The sequence below is a fragment of the Perca fluviatilis genome, chromosome 15, assembly GCF_010015445.1.
Source record: "Perca fluviatilis chromosome 15, GENO_Pfluv_1.0, whole genome shotgun sequence".
NCBI lineage: Eukaryota > Metazoa > Chordata > Actinopteri > Perciformes > Percidae > Perca > Perca fluviatilis.
This window is the reverse complement of record NC_053126.1, coordinates 8,538,190-8,556,948: the sequence shown is the minus strand read 5'-3', so window position 1 is coordinate 8,556,948 and position 18,759 is coordinate 8,538,190. Positions and strand designations below refer to the sequence as shown.

Genomic DNA, 18,759 nt, shown 5'->3' with positions numbered 1-18,759 from the left:
TCAACACTCTCCAACCTGGGAATTTAAAGCTACCGCAGCATCAGCACTGATAACTGCAGCATGTTTAAGGGTAGCTATTTATTTAATGGAAAGTCATCCAAAAAATGAAATTTTTTTCAGAGTAAAGGATACAAAGGCTTCCTAATGTGTAATCAGTGTGACTCACAGATGTGAGTGGGAGAGGAGGCGAGCTGCATGCAGGTGTACACCACAGTACAGTTAATTGCGAATGTGCGCCATGTTCATAATGTCCACTAAGTTCACCTAACACATTAATGCAACCACAGTATTAACAAAAACATCATCATCCAGGTGTTGAGCATCCTTTTAGAACAGTGTACCTCTATAAAATTCAACAAATTTCTCCTAAGGGAGACAATGAAAGCTAATCTTATCTTATAATAGCATAAAATAGACTCTAAAAAAACAGAATCAACATGTGCTGAGCCTGTCTAATTGATAAAACACTTCTTATAGTGCAACATACTAAATAAACAGGGTAACTACTGCCACACAGTGGCTCATTAACCTCAGCACATCCTGTAAATCCCACTCCTTACACGCACGCACGCACGCACGCGCGCTCGCGCGCGCCCACACACACACACACACACACACACACACACACACACACGAGACTGACTTCAATAAAACAACACCACATACATTACAAAATATACTTTTTTTATACAACATGATAACAAAGCACTTTTTCATGGCACTTTGTGACACTCCCACCGTGACGCCTCAGAAGAGGGACAAATGTGACATCGAGCAATTCATAATGAACATTGTACAAAGAAACAAGTTACACGATGCGTGAGCAAATACAGCTTCGGTACAACAACATCCATCGTTAAAGGAGACGCAACAATGTTTGGGAGTGCCCTCTGTGTGTGTGAATGCTAAAAGGCAAATAGCATGCTTAGGAATCTCGAACCAAAGATGTGAAAATAATGATAATTATCATTTTGTGTGAAGCCTGATGCAACATTGGGATGATCCTCCAGCACTATTACATGTACAGTACTTTGAATGAAGTTTCAGTGGCCCTGAATTGAATGTAGTACAGACAGACACACAGTGGGCGAGCGCCCTTAAAAAGTTGGCTTTATTCTATCTAACAGCAGTACAGATGTGAACAGATGGAATCATTTTATAGCTACAATCTGACTGTGACACTGAAGTCCACTTCTCAAACGCACACAAATTATCAAAGAACAGGCTAAAGAGATTCAGTTCACAGCCTGGTCAAACAGGGATAGAAACAAAGTAAGAGCTGCAGGGCAAAATGCTATATCGACATCAACAATCGTATTGATTGTTCATATAAAACTGCCATTTATCAAAAGTCGGGCCTGTAAACTGCAAGATAAAAAAAAAAGGCGACAGTTCTAAGAATAGGGCCGGACTTCAGTTTCTGCCGCAGGACCAAACAGAGCCCAAGTAATTAAGCTCACTGTGGACAAGGTTACGTTACTGAAGCTCGGTTTAACAGCAACGGAAAACTATGAAGTCGAGCTGGGTTCTGAACTATGTGCAGTACACATAAATCACAAAGACTCTTGTTGGCATATGATGTTTATACAGGTATTATGTTTCTGTCTGCTCGGATTTGAATGTTTGGTTCAGCCGTATTCTCTGGCTCCTCTTTAACTGTGACAAAATAGACAAAACTCTGAGTTGTATTATGCTTGTTGACCCCTGCTAGCATTAGCATGAGCCAGATTTATTTCTCCTCAGTGGCAGTAAACACATCACATGGGCCCATGGAAAACTGATAGATATTTGGTACTGACACTCCAAGTTCAAGCAGAATTTGAGGGTGTTGTTACCCTTTAAGTGCAATGTGTCTGCCCATGTGGAGCGCAAACATCTCCTCTCCCCAAATATTAAACTCTTTGGATCCGCACAAATCACTTGGGTGCCATATTTTTCATCCAAACTCCCAAATGTTGAGTTTCCACCTATGCAGAATAGAAAGATAAACATATATGTTTGTCCCTGCAGATGGATATAGCATTTCAGATTGCAACTCCTGACTTGTAGTTTAATACAACTGTCACCACAAAGACCACAAACACTTCTACGCATGACATAAAATAGATTTAAATTCACATTTTAGATAAGGGATGGCGGCCAATCCAGATTAACTTTCCATTCGAGCTAAATGCTCAGTGGAGAAGGCGAGGTTGTCTGCTTCTCAGGTTTGGTGCTGGCATTGGCTTTTTCGTAAGAGAGCTGACTTTTTTAAATATATATATATATATCTCGTTCCTACACCCTCCCTGCCTCCCTTTCTTTCTCTCTCTCTCTCTGTGTGTCTCTTTCTGCCTGGTGATCAGGATCAGTTACATGAGTCCACAGCAGCTAGACTTGTGCTTCTGAGACTCGATGTAGTCGTGTATCTGGAACTTGGGCTCATTCTGCTGCTGTGTCGCTCTGTGCTTCAGCTCCCTGATGGAGAGAGACACAGGAAGTTAGAAACAGAGGGGGTGGATGCGTGGGATGGAGCACAGACAGAGTGAGCAAATCAAGAAAATGAGAAAGGAAGAGAAATAATAATAAAAAAAAAAGAGCGAGGGAGAGAAACAACTATCTGTAGACTACTGAGATTTAATCAAAATGCCTCTGGCATGACTCATTTAATCTAACATTCACTTAAAATACACATGAAGACAGAAAATCACACACTACACTACAATCACTACACTCATTTTTAGACTAAATGACAATCATTTTCACATTTCTTGCCTTTCAATAAGAAAGGTGTTTGCACAAGGAAATTACACAGAGATCCACGGGGAGCCACACACATGCAAAATCCCATTATAACGAGTCAACAGGAACAGGCAAGGAATTAGCTAAAAACCATTAGAATGTATTAGTTGCAGGAATCAGATGGAGGCTTGTGAGCATTAATGCCAAGTCAAAGAAAAGTTTAAAAATAGAAGACAAGAGTCTGGAACAATATGTCGGCAGTATGCATTACATATGCAGATTAAAATACAGACCCTTTATGTGAAACCTCATTTCATTTTGGCCTTTCTTCTACAAGCGTCGAAAAGTGCACTTTGTTTTTTAGCACCATTGCTTTCATCACTGCAAAGGACTGTTTAAGAGAAGATGTAGCCTTTGAAGCGTAAAATATTTGTTTTGGGGATCACTTGACTTGTAAATGACTCTGGAAATTAGAAAAGTGCAAATGACTTCTCTGTATGATCCCTGAGTGTATTTGTTTTATTTCTCTCATAGAGAGAAAGGGCGTAGAGAAAGGTCTACTCTACAGACTTTCCACCTGTCGCTGCTTTCCAGCATCTTGTAATCGAAACATAAACAAAAACTGCCACAAGGTAGATCTGGGCAATATATCGATATTATATCGATATCGTGATATATCGATATCGTCTTAGATTTTGGATATCGTAATATGGCATAAGTGTTGTCTTCTCCTGGTTTTAAAGGCTGCATTACAGTCAAGTGATGTCATTTTTGAAGTTACCAGACTGGTGTAACTGTTCTATTATTTGCCTTTACCCCACTTAGTCATTATATCCACATTACTGAGGATTATTTATCAAAACTCTCATTGTGTAAATATTTCGTGAATGCACCGATAGTCAACACTACAATATCGTTGCGGTATCGATATCGAGGTATTTGGCCACAAATATCGTGATATTTGATTTTCTCCATATCGCCCGGCCCTACCACAAGGCCTCTTTAGAAAAACAACACATTTGTTTCTTCAGGGATTTCTCTCCTGTTGTGCACACACAGCGCACAACAATAACACACAGAAGAGGGTCTTCCCCGAGCTGTTGCCACAAAGTTGGAAACATTCTATTGTGCATCGCAAATAGGCAAAATAGATTTAGAAATATTAGAGGTTTATGATCAGATGCTAATTTGGCCTAAATTAGCATCTGATCATAAACCTCTTAAACCTGCAGTAATTATTTAATTTTTCACTTGAGTCGCTAACTGTATGCCACGTTGGGCAGGGAGTGTACAGTGGGTTTTTAGAGCTTCTACAGCGATAATAGCTGCCTGCTGAGTGGACCTTAAACATTAACAATTTGGGCCGGGAAGCCAAAATAAGAGCTAAAAGAAAGGCTCTGTAGAGCTGAGGAGAACTGCAGAGTCAGGTGGTGATTCTCTGAGCTACACCTTTGACATTACACTTAGTCATTACATCCACTGCTAATATCAAAATATTTATCAGTTCTGCTTCAGGACTTACTTTGCTATAGCAAGAAAGGCCAGCTCCACATTGACTCCTGTCTTCGCACTGGTCTCCATAAATGGTACACCATACTCCTATGATAAAAAACAAAAACAAAACATTAGACGGCTGAGGGGAGTCAGTGTCTGTTGTTGAGAATATGACCACATGGAGCCATCATACATTACCTTCGCCAGCTTCTCTCCATCCTCCTTCTTCACGACCCTATCTGCAACCATGTCTGCCTGCAAAGACAGCAGTGGGAAGAGAAAACAATGCATAAAAGCGGAGAAGAGGGGGGGGGGGTCACAGATTCACCATGCCATTAGCTACAGTGATGCACCATCGTGTCAACCCGCACGTCCTCTTATCTGCTGCCAGCTGCTGAGCCAGAGCTCCTTTAGACTGATGAGATGTCAGAAACTCCACCTCTGGCAGAAAAGCAGCGCTCTCACAGATTGATGCCGGCAGTCCTGCTGCTCTCACCGCAACTGATCTGAGCTGCTGCTGTGTGACATCTCTGACCCTGCAGAAGGGCGAGTCCTATCTGAGCCACCAGAGGGAGCTTAGAAATATATCAGCAGTGACTACTGGCTGCAATGAGACATGAAATTCTCTCTTTTCATCACCAGCAGCATTGTGGAGGAAATGGTTTAATTGATTCATTCATGTATTCTTCCCAGTCACAATGATCAAATTACATCGTGTCAAGGGTGAGAAATGAATGCATTGATGTGGATTCTGTAAATGGGCCGCAGGGAAATTCTTCTCACAGACAAAAACATAAATCAACGAAGACACTCAAACAGAACTAAGGCCGCAAATCGCTCGCAAATGCTAAAATAAGCGTGTGAGAGTTCGCCTTTTATGCATGTGCTGCACAGTTGAGACATTTTCTCTGGCTTTTAAGAATTCACTGTTTGAGTATGATAAGAATGTGTTGAAACTGTAAAACTAGTTATCCCCCTGATCTTTATGTAACGCAAAAAAGGAAGCTTTGCTCACCTTGTTGCCGAGCAACATGATGACCACATCCTTCTGGGCATACTCGTGTATTTCAGTCAGCCAAGCCTTTGAAAGTAGAAAAGAAAGATGGATACGGGGAGAGATTAGTCTATTAACAAAACAAATACCACTACTTAAAATCTGCATTTTCACTCTCCTCCTGAGCTGTGTATTATTACCATCCTCCAATTAATCATGGTGAGACTCAGACACTCTTATCCTTGAACACATTTATTGTTTGTCATTACTGAAATTGGAAACTGTGTAGCGAAGCAAACGATAACATCATGTCATTTCCAAAGAGGGCCTTGAGAAAATGTTGGAGGTCCTCACAGTACTTTGCATGTAAACAGAAAGAGTGTTCAGCTTGAGAGGGTTTAGGAATTGAAAATGAAGAGAGAAGAAAGAAAGAGAGAGAGAGGGAAAGAGAAAGAGAGAGAGAACGAGGAAAGGGAAAGTAATTTGATACAAGCTTACCCTGATATTGTCAAACGACAGCTTGCTGGTGATATCATAAAGCAAAAGTAACGCTGTGAAAGAAAAAAACGGAACACCTTTATTGTTACTGCACAAAGTCTTAGGCAAAACACATCAACACCTACACACACTTTCTATGCACACTTGAAAGTACACATCTCAGCCAGCTTACACCCTTACACCACCCGTTCCCACACACTGACACACACACACATGGCACAAGGAAGTGAAAATATAAAAAGGCAAAAGTCACCCTGGGCATCTCTGTAGTAGGCGTGCGTTACGCTTCGGAATCTCTCTTGGCCAGCTGTATCCCAGATCTGCGTAACAAACCACATAATTACACAGCAGCTAATGTGGGAAAGTGAAAAACTGAACCTCCTGAACAATCCGGCTAAACGGCTAAAGCAAAAGAATAGGGCCTACCATTATACCGCCAGACAAAGCCAAAATGCAGGAACTATACTTATACTTCAAGAATATAAGACCAGAATCTGACTTGTTTTTGACATAGAATAAAAAAAAAAAAATCTAGAAAATAGCTTTAAAAAAAAATCCCAAACAACAGTCAAAGCAAGAGAGCCACATTTTGCTAGTTCCAGCTGGTCAGATAGATAGATGGCCCCAGCTAGCTGCTGAAGCTAAACTAACTTTTGTATCTAGTCGTTTCCTGTAAATGAAATACATCAATTATGTGAAACTAAGATATTGGTAATTATTATTACTTGGTACATGCTAGAAGGTAGGATAAATAGCCTAGCTTTGCATAGCACAGAAACTGAAGAACTTTGCAGCAATCAGGCAACACCTTATGTCTATATATTTACAAAAATGTTTTTTAGTAGGATTTTGATTTGATGTTGTTTGTCTATGCCATTTATCTGTAACAAAAAAACAACAACGGCAGAAAACAGCTAAAAAACAAACCAAACCGTGAAACCGCTGGCTGCTAAAGCTACATTTACTTTTTGTCCTGTAGCTGTTTCCTATAACTGAAATACATACATTTCGATGAACTTACACCTTGCTAGTTTAGTTATTCAGACATAGGCCTAAATAAGGTAAAGCTGGTCATAGAGAATGAAAACAGGCTAAAATGTAAGCTAAGTAGCCTAGCTTAGTAAAGTAGCAATAACTGCCATCAGGCTATTGACTCTAGTGGAGTCTTGATTTGAAGGTTAAGCTTCTTTAAATCACATATATACATATATATATATATGTAATTAAATTAATAAATTACATCAAGGTAATTATTAAATAGTAGTTGGAAAGCTGTGAGAACACACTGTTTGCTGTTACTGTATTTTCCTCATATTAGTAGAGTGCAGTTTTTAGGTCATATCTATGTAATAATTGGTTCAAATTAACCTGAAATGACAGTATTACATCCTATTAATCTGTTACACTGTTTATCCAGTCAGCCTAAAAATTTTAAAGCCAACTTCAGCTTTTACGTATTTCCATTCTATAGTATAGACTCGTGATAGTAAAGTCTATTTTGGAATTTATAACAGGATTTTTATCACATTTAAGGCCCGTGCAAGAACAAAAAATGTAAGGATTTACTCAAGCTAGCAGAGGAATCTAAATTCGGCACTCCCACTCAGTGTTGAATGAACAGGTAGACGGGTATGTGCCTTAGATTAACAGCTTGCTGCTGGCACATAACCCTGCAGATTTGCTCATTTTACTACAATATCAGAGACTTTGACTGGATTGGCACGGCAAACAATGACAGTAAAGCATATTTAGGTCAACTATACATTTTTCTGATTCATTTTGATTCTACATAACCTACCGCAACCAATATACAGGTCAACAGCTGCCAAGATGATTTTACATTTGGCGAACTGAAATGAAGACAGGTCTGGAAAAAAGGCCCATGTTCTCACCTGGAGTTTGACTTTCAGGTTGTCGACATCCACCACTTTATTCTGCAGAAACGAGAAGAGCTGTGATAGTCTGACAATCCAACATATGCCTTAAAGACTGGAGCGCTGTGAAAAACTAAACAGAAATGAATGAGGAACATCACGGCAGACTAAAAAGAAGCTTAAGGGACTCAGCATGTGGTAAAAGAAACAAGATCAACTAAAAGTGGCTTTGAATGCTGGCAGAGAAAGTAATTTGCAACACCCACACAACAACAAGGTCCTGGGATTAGACTTAATTACACAACAGCGAGAACGACGACTGGCAGCATAACAACCGACTCCCCCGTTATTTCCTGCAGCCCCATAGGGGGGCCTTCTGATTTCCTGTAGAGAAAAGATTGGCTTAAAATAGTTTAGGCACACTGCTAAAAAAAAAGCTAAATGTAGTGACTGGAAGTGTTGAATTAGGAGTGAAGTACAAATAAAGGTTGAGGTAACATGCAGGATTTTAACATGCATGCTCCAACATGCAACAACAGAAACACATGTTCTCCCGTGGTCTGTTTCATGGGGGCTGGGGGTTATTTTTGTTACCATGACCTGCAACAGGAACAGGCCAGGTCACGACCATATTTCAACTCTGCACAGCAAAAACCGCCAAAGGGAGATTGAGGAAGTGCTGCAGAATATTCGCTAGTCATAGCAAATAATCTGCAGCACTTCCTCTATCACTTCATAACTCCGTATCAGTGACAGGTCATCACCAACGGCCCCGGCCTTTTCTGTGAACGCAACAGAAAGGCACCCAAAATAAATGCAGACAGAGTTACACAGTAACAAAGGCAACCTCTGCAATGTGTGCAAAGCTAAATCTGCCACCTTCTGCATCCTCTGCCAAAGCAAAATGGACATGGTTCAACCCCTGCATTAGTTGCCATGGGTTTCCATTTTTACCCTCAATTATGACGTGAGAGGAGCCTGCATGCTGAGTAACTGCTACAAGGAAGCATGCCGAAAATAGACCGGCCATGTTACAAGCTGCCACAACAGCCTGCCTGCCTGCCTATCCATGCACAAAAGACAACCTCAGCATATTGACTCAACTGCTCCTCTCAGATGACTCGGTTTCTAAGCAGCTTTGCCCCTTTTCATGAAAATAAGTGAGAAAACGGAAATTGCTTACATTAAGAGCCATTCTTCTGAATGAATACTGTGACAGTAAACCCATTGTGTTTTTTCCCCCAACGAATTTTAGTGTAAACCAGTGTCAGTTCCGTTTTTTTATGTTTTTTATGAATGTGTACTGGCTCCGGTCCCTGTCCCTGTCCTGCTTCTGAATAGACAACGTCCATATAGGTGTCAGACATCCATTACGCTCTCTTTTGTCTACACCCTCATCCAAAGAAGACAATACATCACTGATGCAACACAATTTCCTCCTCAAGCCGGATCTACTTGACTGACATTAGTGTAAGTGTTTTGCCTTGATTGGAGGGACACAGCAGGTCAAAACACTCACTCCAAACAGCCTATTTTCATGTTCATCCCTGCAGAGGAAGATTTACAGTAGAAATCTGAGTTCTGAATTCAGCAAGAGTCACTGCGTGGGTCTGTCTGTCTGTGTTTGTGTGTGTGTGTGTGTGTGTATGTGTGTGTGTGTGTGTGTGTGTGTGTGTGTGTGTGTGTGTGTGTGTGTGTGTGTGTGTGTGTGTGCACATGAGGTATATGTGACTAGGTAGGAGCTTGTCTGTCAGCAGTGTGACTCCTCCAGGACCGTGTTGAGCTGCAGCCAATCTTTCCAGGAGACAGAGACGTGGGCAGGCATCTGCCAAGGCATTTATGAAGCCATCCACAGAGCCTTGCAGCACAAGTGGTCTGTGAACTTGACTGATTGGTGGGAGGATTTGTACATTTGGTGCCATCATCGCAGAATGACAAAGTGTTCTGCGCTGAAATAAGGTGATAATTGGGCCGCAGTCACTTTAACAAGTGGATGCCAATTGTTGCTTTGTAAATTATCATTAGTTTGTTTTTTCAGATGCTAAATGTTCCCTCATAATAGTAACAAGAATAGGCTATAACACAAACAATAACAAACAGTATAATGAGTCATTTTGCGAGACTGTTCGATAGCATCTCTCTCACCCTAAAGTCTATTCCAACGGTGGATATAAAGTTGCCTCCCAGAAATGCCCCATCTTTAAAGCGCACCAAGGCGCACGTCTTCCCCACGGACGAGTCCCCCAGCAGCATCACCTAGAGCAAACCCACCACCAGAGAAGAAGGACAACAGGTTACAGCTGGCAAAACCAAATACAAAAAAACATGACTGACAGCTTGTACGTGAAGAATTACAGTCTCCGCTGAAGAGGAACTTAAAGCGGAGGGACGTGTTGCATAAATTATTTTGCAACTGAGTGAGGAAAAATATTTCACAACTGGGATTGTGATGTTTGAGTCAGATGTTGTGCAATGTCTTATTTTGGTAAGATTTCAGTTAAAGTGCTCATATTATGCTTTTTTGTCTTTTCCCCTTTCCTTTATTGTGTTATATATCTTTTTGTGCACGTTATACCAAAGTCCACCCCAAAGGGACTTACCATCTCCAACAGAAAACACTGTTCACAAACTGCTCCAAACCTCTCTATTGTAGTCCAGCCTTTACTTCAGAGACAAACGTGTGTCACTTTGTAACACTTTGTTATAATGCTCGCCTATCTGCTAGCATGGCACGCCCTCATACTCAAGGGGGTAAGCGAGCGTCCACAAACCGTACCTCCTATGGAGCCATTTTGTTGCTAACAAGCCATCACCCGCCGTTATTAATCCCAATGACTCCCATTCATTTTGGCATCACTTTGACAGCGAATAACTTTACATCTGAAGTGTTTAAAGACTTTATTTGTCCATTGTTTATTTCTAAAGAAACACGACAATGTATAAAAGGCTCCATTACCTTGTATCTCACGTTAGCAGACGTCCGTAGCAGACGTTTTTGTAAAAATAGGCTAACGATTGTGTCATAACCACACGACTTTCTGTCGCATAATAGACAAATTACCATATAGCATAGGAGACGCTTGCAGGCAGTTTCGACTTGCATTAGCTGTTTAAGTTTAATTACTATTGTTAACTAGCATTTTAGTTAGCAATAATTAGCCTGTGCCCATGTTATCTCCTTACATATACCTACGCTCTCCGTCTCTGCAAGATTGGGAATGATTGAGATTTCTCTTGGCACAGCTACCAGAAGACTTCCAACTTTCAGACAGGTTGCTCACGTCACATCTACGTCATCTCTCTCAGTTGGAGGCTGCGCAGTAACGCTCAGCCCTCACCGGAAAAAAGTGCTTCTAATAGACTTCACTGGTCTCCGTTGCAAGTCTACGGCGTCGCTTTGTCCATTAATTTTACTGTCTGTGCTCATACTCTGCTTCTGACTGGCTAGTAGTCCGTAGATACTGCGCATGTGCGACTCGCAACAAAGATGGTACAGAAGTGTGATGCCTCACTCTGTAGCTAAAACAGAGAGCTCAACACACAGGGTGAAAAGAGGAGCTGCAGCAATGTGCAGTACAACAAAAACATGGTGTTTTCTCAAAATGAAACCACATAAGCCTATTCTGGTACAACCTCAAAATACAATTATGAACCTGAAAATGAGCATAATATGAGCACTTTAATGTTATAATATGGCAAATGCAACTAAAGATAGTGTTGTGACCCACTGTATGTCTGAGCTGCCACCAACATGTGACACTCGGGAGAGGACTCAAGATGTTTGAACCAAATCTGCAATTTAATCTCTCATCATTGTGCATTTAAAACTAATCAGCATAACAACAACAACAGGATGTGTAATTATACAATCCATCCAGCACATGTATTCACACAGTGAGTCACAGCTGCATGCACATACAGTGTTCATAGATAACAACGCAATTAAACTTGAATTTAACTTTGTCTTCTGTCGGTGGGTCTGTGGTAGACAGTTACAGTTACAGGTGTGCCTGTGCAGCTCTTGTAAATATTTAATGGGATGGAGCAACAAGTACACCCTCAGCAAATATTTGCCTTTATCAGTAAGGGCGGACAAAGCACCCTCGAGACATTTAAAGGCTCAGAGAGACTTCTTCAAAATCAAATCGATGACTAGCTATCATTGCCCGTTTAAACAGGGAGAATGCACAAGGGCAGCCTAATCAACTGTTAGTTCAATGTGTTTGACTCAGTAAAGCTCGTTCTCCAGATGTGGAGAGTCAACGGTCACGTTGTTGCAGCAGACACCCAGTTGTTTCTGCGTTAAACCTCCAGCACATGTAGACACCTGTTCCACGAGCAGCGCCACGAACAAAAACAAAAACAAAAAGCAACGCACAAGACGAGACGGAAATACACACCTTGAAGGCAACATCATAATACTCGTTAACAGAAGCGCATCTCTCCAACACATATTTTGAGGTTCCGTTTTTAGCCTGCTTGTCCGTCAACGATGTCTTTCTTGTGGACATCGCAATGTCAAGGGGAGAGGAAGAAGAAAAAAAAAAGCGCAGGCTAAAGAAAAAGCCAAAGCCCCAGTTATCTCCGAGATGTGTCCAAAGAAAGACGCGCGCGGTGTCTGCGAGATCTCCGCCACTCAGTCCCGGTCTCCGCCAGCCTCCAGCCCCTGTGCTCGCATTACTGCGCGTGGCCACAGAATGATCAAAAGGCGCTTTCCGGGGAGAGAGAGAGAGAGAAAAAAAATCACACCTTTAATATCGCACTGGATGCGACAGTTCAAAAACTTGCAAAACAATCAGTGGCAGGCAGCGCATCGGCGTCTGCATCCACCAATCAAAGAAAAGCGGTGATGACTAGCAGGCGGAAACCTTTCTCTGCGTCCTGGTGTGGCCAGGTGGTTATCTGAGCACGCAGAGGATGCCGACAGCTCTAACAACTCTGTGTTTTTTTTTTAATGAGTGAAAACACCAGTGTCTATTCAGGCTAAAATTGTCCCCGATAACAGCTGCGGGGGGTCAGGTGCGTTGATGGCGGACTCATCCGCCACAGGTGGTGCTCGGTCATTGAGAGGGTCCGAGAGGAGAGCAGAGAGATGCAGAAAGATGCTCAACTGTGACAGTCTATTTAGTTTAAATACACTTGACGTGAATTTTACTCAAGATAGAACAACTGTTCTTGGTGCGTAAAATGGCACACAAACCCGGTCCAAAAAAAACCTTGCGGACAAGACCATCTTATATTACCATAAAGTAGTTCCTATCCTTTCTTGTTCTTGTAGCTTCTTTTTCAACCCATTTGTTTTCATAAAAGTCCCTCATCACAGCAGGCAAACAAATGTAACAATGATCCAAGTCTCTTCTTGTCAAGAACATATGATTCTATAATCAAAATCCCTTCATTTAATTAGCATGGCATAGGCTACATGTCTAAAAAGGCTTCACCGAGTGCAACAGTCTGAACAAAAAATGAATCTTTCCCTGCAGTGTTTGTCTCCCCCCAGTGTCCAAGTCAAGTCTCCACTCCTCTCTGTGGTGACAGGACTCATGACACACGGTCAGAGATGATTTATGTTATATAACTGACATGCAATCTCTTGTCTGAAGATATTAACTCATCACTCTGTCACGGGCAGCTGCAGGCAACGTCTCACCCCGCTGACATGAACAGGAAACATGCATTAGTAAATGGAGCTAATTGAATGGTTGATTTCCTTATGATTAGGGTCAAAAAGAAATTCTCAGATTTACTGTTTGTCCCTGTGGGTTAGACTGGAACCCACTGCCTTATCTTTTATGGTAGTTTATAAGAAATCAGTGAAGAGAAGTGCATCTGAAAAGAGGCTGAAAAGCTTTAAATAAAGGTGAAAGTTTATAATAAGATTATATCAAAATGAAGATGTTTACCTTCTCTGCATTTAAGAAAAAGAAAAAATAAGGAGGAAAATAGAAAATGATCAGTCTGTCTTACCCTTGACTTTAAATCCAGTACACATATGCAGCAGAGTGACTTATTTTGTTTCTGCAGGGTTGTTTTTTTTAAGCATGAATCATATACTACCACAATCTTATGCTAATGCGAAATGGCAAAGCCTATTTTATACTATCTCACATATTTCTGCCTTCTAGTGCTGCTCCAAAGGCAGTGACACAAAGCCAAAGTTATCAGATGAAGAACCATCCATTAAATGAGCCGTACGTCTTTCCTGTTTGGTCACCCTTTTGCCTGCACAGAGTGAAACCAACCACGCGTGTCACAAAACATTAAATCACTCTTGTTTAAAACAGCCTGCTGCCATGGCTTTCATTAGCAGTGCTGTCTTCACACTAGCTTAATCATAGCATTCACACACACACACACACACACATAGTGCGTTTCACTATCTTTGTGGGTACTTCTCATTAACATGCAATGCATTCCCTAGCCCCTTACTCTAACATTAACCATCACAACTAAATGCCTAAACTTAACCCTTACCCTCACCCTAACCATAACCTAATTCTAACCCTAATCCTACAACCAAGTCTTAACCCTCAAACAGCCATTTAAAATTGTGGGGCCCGGTCCAGCATTTTGGCCCCACAACACTGTCCGGACCCCACAAGTATACTGTATTCCCGGTTTTTGGACCCCACGAATATAGTTAAACAACAACAACAACAAACAAACACACACACACACACACACACACACACACACACACACACACACACACACACACACACACACACACACACACACAGAGTGTTAAGGGTCGTAATGAATGCAGTGAGAAGATGCAACATGCCCCACCGGAGAACAGCACTGATTCATGCTGCAGCAGAGAAACGGATAGGATTTGCTTCACTGTCACGTCACCACTTCAGTACAAACAGCACATCGCAGCGACATGTCCTTCTCATCACTCGAGTGAAGTCAACAGCATTAAAGGGGGGAGGGGGGGGAGGAGGAAGAGGAGGAGGAGGGAGAGAAAACATGCCACGGAGGACGTGCAGAGGAGAGGAAGTGTGGACTCACTGTGAAACCAATGCCGACAGTGGCGGTGAAGGACCCTGCGATGAACTTGCCCTGGTCGAACTGAACCAGCAGAGAGGTCTTGCCCACTCCGCTGTCTCCCACGAGAATGGTCTGCAGAGAGAGTCACAGAGAGATGCGACATCATGTTTCCACTGCTGCCTCCTCTCGTGTCGCCTGAGGCCATGCACACTGTGTGTGTGGGCACGTTGTGTAGGTTACTGTACACGTTCATCTGTTGCTCATCGCACACCTCGGTGTTTTGTAATTCAATGTGACGGCTGAATGCCTTCGAGAGGGAAAGGCAATGTACAGCAGTGAACTGGTAAGGTACTGGAGGATGTGTGTGTGTGTGTGTGTTTGGGCCTGAAACTGTGTCACTGTATCAGATGGCTGCTCACATCTCAGGCTGATGTTCTGCATTTGTTCTTGCACCCACAAGGGAACACTAACCACAGGTGGAAAGTAACTGAGTGCATTAACTCAAGTACTGTACTGTACTGTGCAATTTTAACTTCAGTATTTCCATTTTATGCAACTTTATACTTCCATTTCACTACATTTCAGAGAGTATTGTACTTTTTACTCAACTACAACATTTTACAAAGAAAGCATAAATTAGAGGTAAGTAAAGAAAAAAATACCCTCAGATTGACATACTTGTGACCCTTTGAACCCCTAGGTTGGGAAAGAATGGACTAAATGAAAATACCTTACAGTGTATAAAGTTATTTTAACTAGCTCCACCTTGACCAACACAACAGTAAAATGCTGCTTCCACACGGACGCATCACTATTTACAATCTATGCAATAGCAGTCCCAGTCCTCTTCTGCTTAACACTTTTACTTTTGATACTTTAAGTACATTTAGCTGATTGTCCTTCTGTACTTTTAGTTAGTGTAAATATGATTTTAAATGCAGATCTTGTACTTTGCAATGGAGTTATACTCAAATCAAGGATCTGAGTTCCACTAATAATAATAATCAAACCTTACACACACACACACACACACACACACACACACACACACACACACACACACACACACACACACACACACACACACACACACACACACACAGGTGCCGATGTGATAACCCTCAGTACTCATGGCCGAGGGTGATGCGTCACCCCACCAGGGATCTGCTGATTTGACAGCACTGGACGTAGGCAATATTTGGCCTTGTCGCCATGGTTATTGTGTCATTGGAGGCTGCTGGGGGGCGTCCAGCAGCAGATGCCTCTTTTGTTGACATTTATCAAACCCCTACTCCTCTTCCTCCTCCTCCAGCAGGCCGGCCCCACTGCCTGCCTCTTATCAGCAGTCTCAAAGAGCGCACATGCTGTGCAGCATTACAGCAGGCAGCGCTCTGCAGCTCGCAATACGTTCAATTTAATCACTGGCATCCACGAGTTCTGCGCGTTTGACTTTGCTCTCGCATTAAAAACATAACACTGATCCAGTTTGAGCAGATATACAGGATGAAAATGCGAGACTATCTGGTGCTTTAAAGTGGATGCTTGCAGAGCTCTCTTTGAAGATGTAGCCTCCTAAAATGCTGAAAATACAGAGAAAAGCTTCAGAAATTCAGCAACTAGACAGTGGACATTTTCAAACAAAGTGCATAGAATATAAATAATATAGGATGCTTGTTTCGTTTTTTGAATAGCAGGCATTAAGAGAAATGTTTTTCTTTTCTCATAGAAAAGAATGTGAGAAGCACAAATTTGCCCTTAAGTACAAATGATGCAGACCTGAGGCAATCTGCTGTGTCCATGACCACTGTTTGTGCAGTGTTTAGCCGGCCACTGTGAAATCTACTTATTACTATTTCATGCATCCTTCATCAAAGTTGAATGCTGGCATGTAAATGTGGAGAACAGAGCAGCAGCGAGGGGGCAGTTTATCTCCAGGAAACACATGTGGGACTGAATGTATGTATGTAGTAAGGATGGAGGTGTGTGTGTGTGGGGTGGGGGGGGTTACTGTGACAAGAGCCCTATAGGGTTAGAGATGCTGAATACTGTACATCGTCATGGCAACATGACATTCCTGAGAGTTGCTTGGGTTCATCAAGAGCGAGCCCCAGAGACGTCCCATAATGAGATGGTTACCATGAAAGTGCCGAGTGGAAAACCAAGTGTCCAATGAATCCAGTGGATGGTAATTTGGTAAGTATCTACAATTACAGACATCATCATATCATACATAAATCATTGCACAGCAGTGGTTACTTAAATAACACCTTTTATATCATTTTTGGTACTTTTTGAATGACTTTGCCAAATGTACATTTTGTCCACAGATTGAGGATGAATACAGGCCCTTATTGAGATTTTTTTCCTTTAAAAATGTAAATTTACGTGGCCAGTTTAGCTCAGTTGGTAGAGCAGGCGCACATATGTAGAGGTGTATGCCTCAAAAATAAAAAAATAAAAAAAATAAGTCAATTAATCTCAAGGAATTTATAATTTATGTTTCCCAACCATTCAGCACGTCTTTAAATGGTGATAACTTTACATTCAGCCGTCACATTAGTTTATAAGACCACATCTCATTTCATGTGTACCAAGTTCCTTCTTTTTTGGGATATACATTTTTGTATATTACGGTGTATTCTCAAAGACATTTCTTGATGCACATTTTCCAAGAGTACTTAAAAGTTTATTAGGTATTTTAAAAATCCAATTGATTTGAAGAGATCCAATTGGCCCATTTCATTTTAGTCTGCAAAAAGTGAAGCCATCTGTGTCTAGCTGTGTAGTTTCTGTGACCCTGCTAAACAAATATAACCAGAAATGTGATTTCTGAGCAAGCAGGACTTTGTTCTAGCCTCACACATAATGCACTACTTATTGTGCAAATATTGAACGGTTGAGTTATTGAGGGAAGCTTATACAGGGATCAAATCATCAAAATAGCTGCAGTATTAAAGCAGTAAAAGTCCTGTCCTAGAAACATGCTTTTAATTACCATGCACATAATTTAATTGTTGTACTAATTGGGCAATAGACAAAATCAATACTGCGCCTCGTAACCATGGTTTTGAAAGGTGCTTTATAAATAAAGTTTACTTACTTATATTTCTACGTTTCTATTTCTACCTGCCCAGGGACTACAGGTGGAAATTAGCAATTGTTGCTATAACCTGGCCCAAGACATATTCTCTTGTTTAACAAGTTTAATGTTTATTTGTGCATTGTCCCTGTTTCAAATAAATCAATTTCCATTCCACGTTTGATTCATAAAGAATTTTGTTCTGACAGTTATTAAGTTTACTGTAAGTTTTCCAAATGACCTTTTTATGGGAATCAGCTGTCTGTGGGTATGCCTTTATGTGCAGTGGGAGCACACTTAACATGTTTTACCACTGGGCCCACCATAAATTAGGAATATTTAGAAAAGTTACTAAAATCATTCATTTCGAGACTAGACTAGCTGTAGTTCTGCATCTGTGACAATTTCAGACGTGATTAAATTCTAATCAAGACTCCAAGAAGTAGTGAATGGATCACCTTGTGCGTCAGGTCTTCATTATAGGGGAAGGTGTTGGACGTGGGAGTCTGTCCGTCCTCCGTGTCCGTGTCCACGGCAGATGACCCGTAAGCACTGTCCGAGGAAACCAGCTTCGCCTCCTCCTGCTTCTGCGTTTCACAGGTGTCCTCCATCTCGTTTGTCCTCTAGTTTAAACGCGTTTTCTGTTCAAAAGCAGACGAGCTTCTGCAAATAAACTAAATGTTTAAACTTCCTCTCCTTCAGCTTTGTCCGTCTGTCATCACATCCTCCGCTCCTCCTCCTCTGCACGCCTCGGGTTCACATCCTGAACAAAGACACTCAATATTTATATGAAAGCGTCCCCGTCAGAAACAAACACAAATGTGTAGTTTACAGTATTTATGAGGTGAATAAACCATGTTGGGTATTTTTACAAGGAAGTGACAGCCAGGAAGCGTTCAGCACCCTGGAGAGCACCTCTCCTTCACATAAACATGTCCTATCTCCATCTGCTTTAAAAGGGAAAGAAACCGTAGAAACCCAGGGAGAACAGTTATTTTAAGACAAAAAAAGAACTACCATCCTAATGCCACAATTCATTTAGAGATGAAATATGTCATAAAAGGAAAAAACAGCATAACAAAACCTTCCAAGTGTTTATTTTTTAT

The 18,759-nt window shown here is 41.5% G+C and overlaps 1 protein-coding gene across 2 annotated transcripts; it reads right to left on the bottom strand.

Moving 5' to 3' along the window:
* Nucleotides 1-663: 663 nt before the first annotated feature.
* Nucleotides 664-18,359, bottom strand: LOC120575169 (ras-related protein Rab-37-like). Of its 2 annotated transcripts, none has more exons than XM_039825820.1 (9): nucleotides 18,112-18,359; nucleotides 14,596-14,706; nucleotides 7,600-7,641; nucleotides 5,961-6,027; nucleotides 5,708-5,760; nucleotides 5,231-5,296; nucleotides 4,414-4,470; nucleotides 4,244-4,320; nucleotides 664-2,457 (listed from the first exon to the last, which is right to left on the bottom strand). In XM_039825820.1, the coding sequence occupies exons 1-9, from the start codon at nucleotides 18,262-18,264 to the stop codon at nucleotides 2,352-2,354; spliced, it is 732 nt and encodes a 243-aa protein (XP_039681754.1). In that variant the 5' UTR covers nucleotides 18,265-18,359; the 3' UTR covers nucleotides 664-2,351. The 2 variants fall into 2 exon arrangements, with proteins under 2 accessions (XP_039681754.1, XP_039681755.1); XM_039825821.1 differs by lacking the exons at nucleotides 14,596-14,706; nucleotides 18,112-18,359 and adding exons at nucleotides 9,727-9,837; nucleotides 11,982-12,516.
* Nucleotides 18,360-18,759: the final 400 nt, after the last annotated feature.

Bases quoted from the DNA above. Each gene is read 5' to 3' on its own strand.
- LOC120575169 (XM_039825820.1), bottom strand. From the start codon at position 18,264: ATGGAGGACACCTGTGAAACGCAGAAGCAGGAGGAGGCGAAGCTGGTT. The intron at 4,321-4,413 runs GTAATGTATGAT...TTTTTATCATAG, and splicing joins ATGGAGAGAAGCTGGCGAAG to GAGTATGGTGTACCATTTAT. The intron at 2,458-4,243 runs GTAAGTCCTGAA...TCTCTCCATCAG, and splicing joins GCCTTTCTTGCTATAGCAAA to GGAGCTGAAGCACAGAGCGA.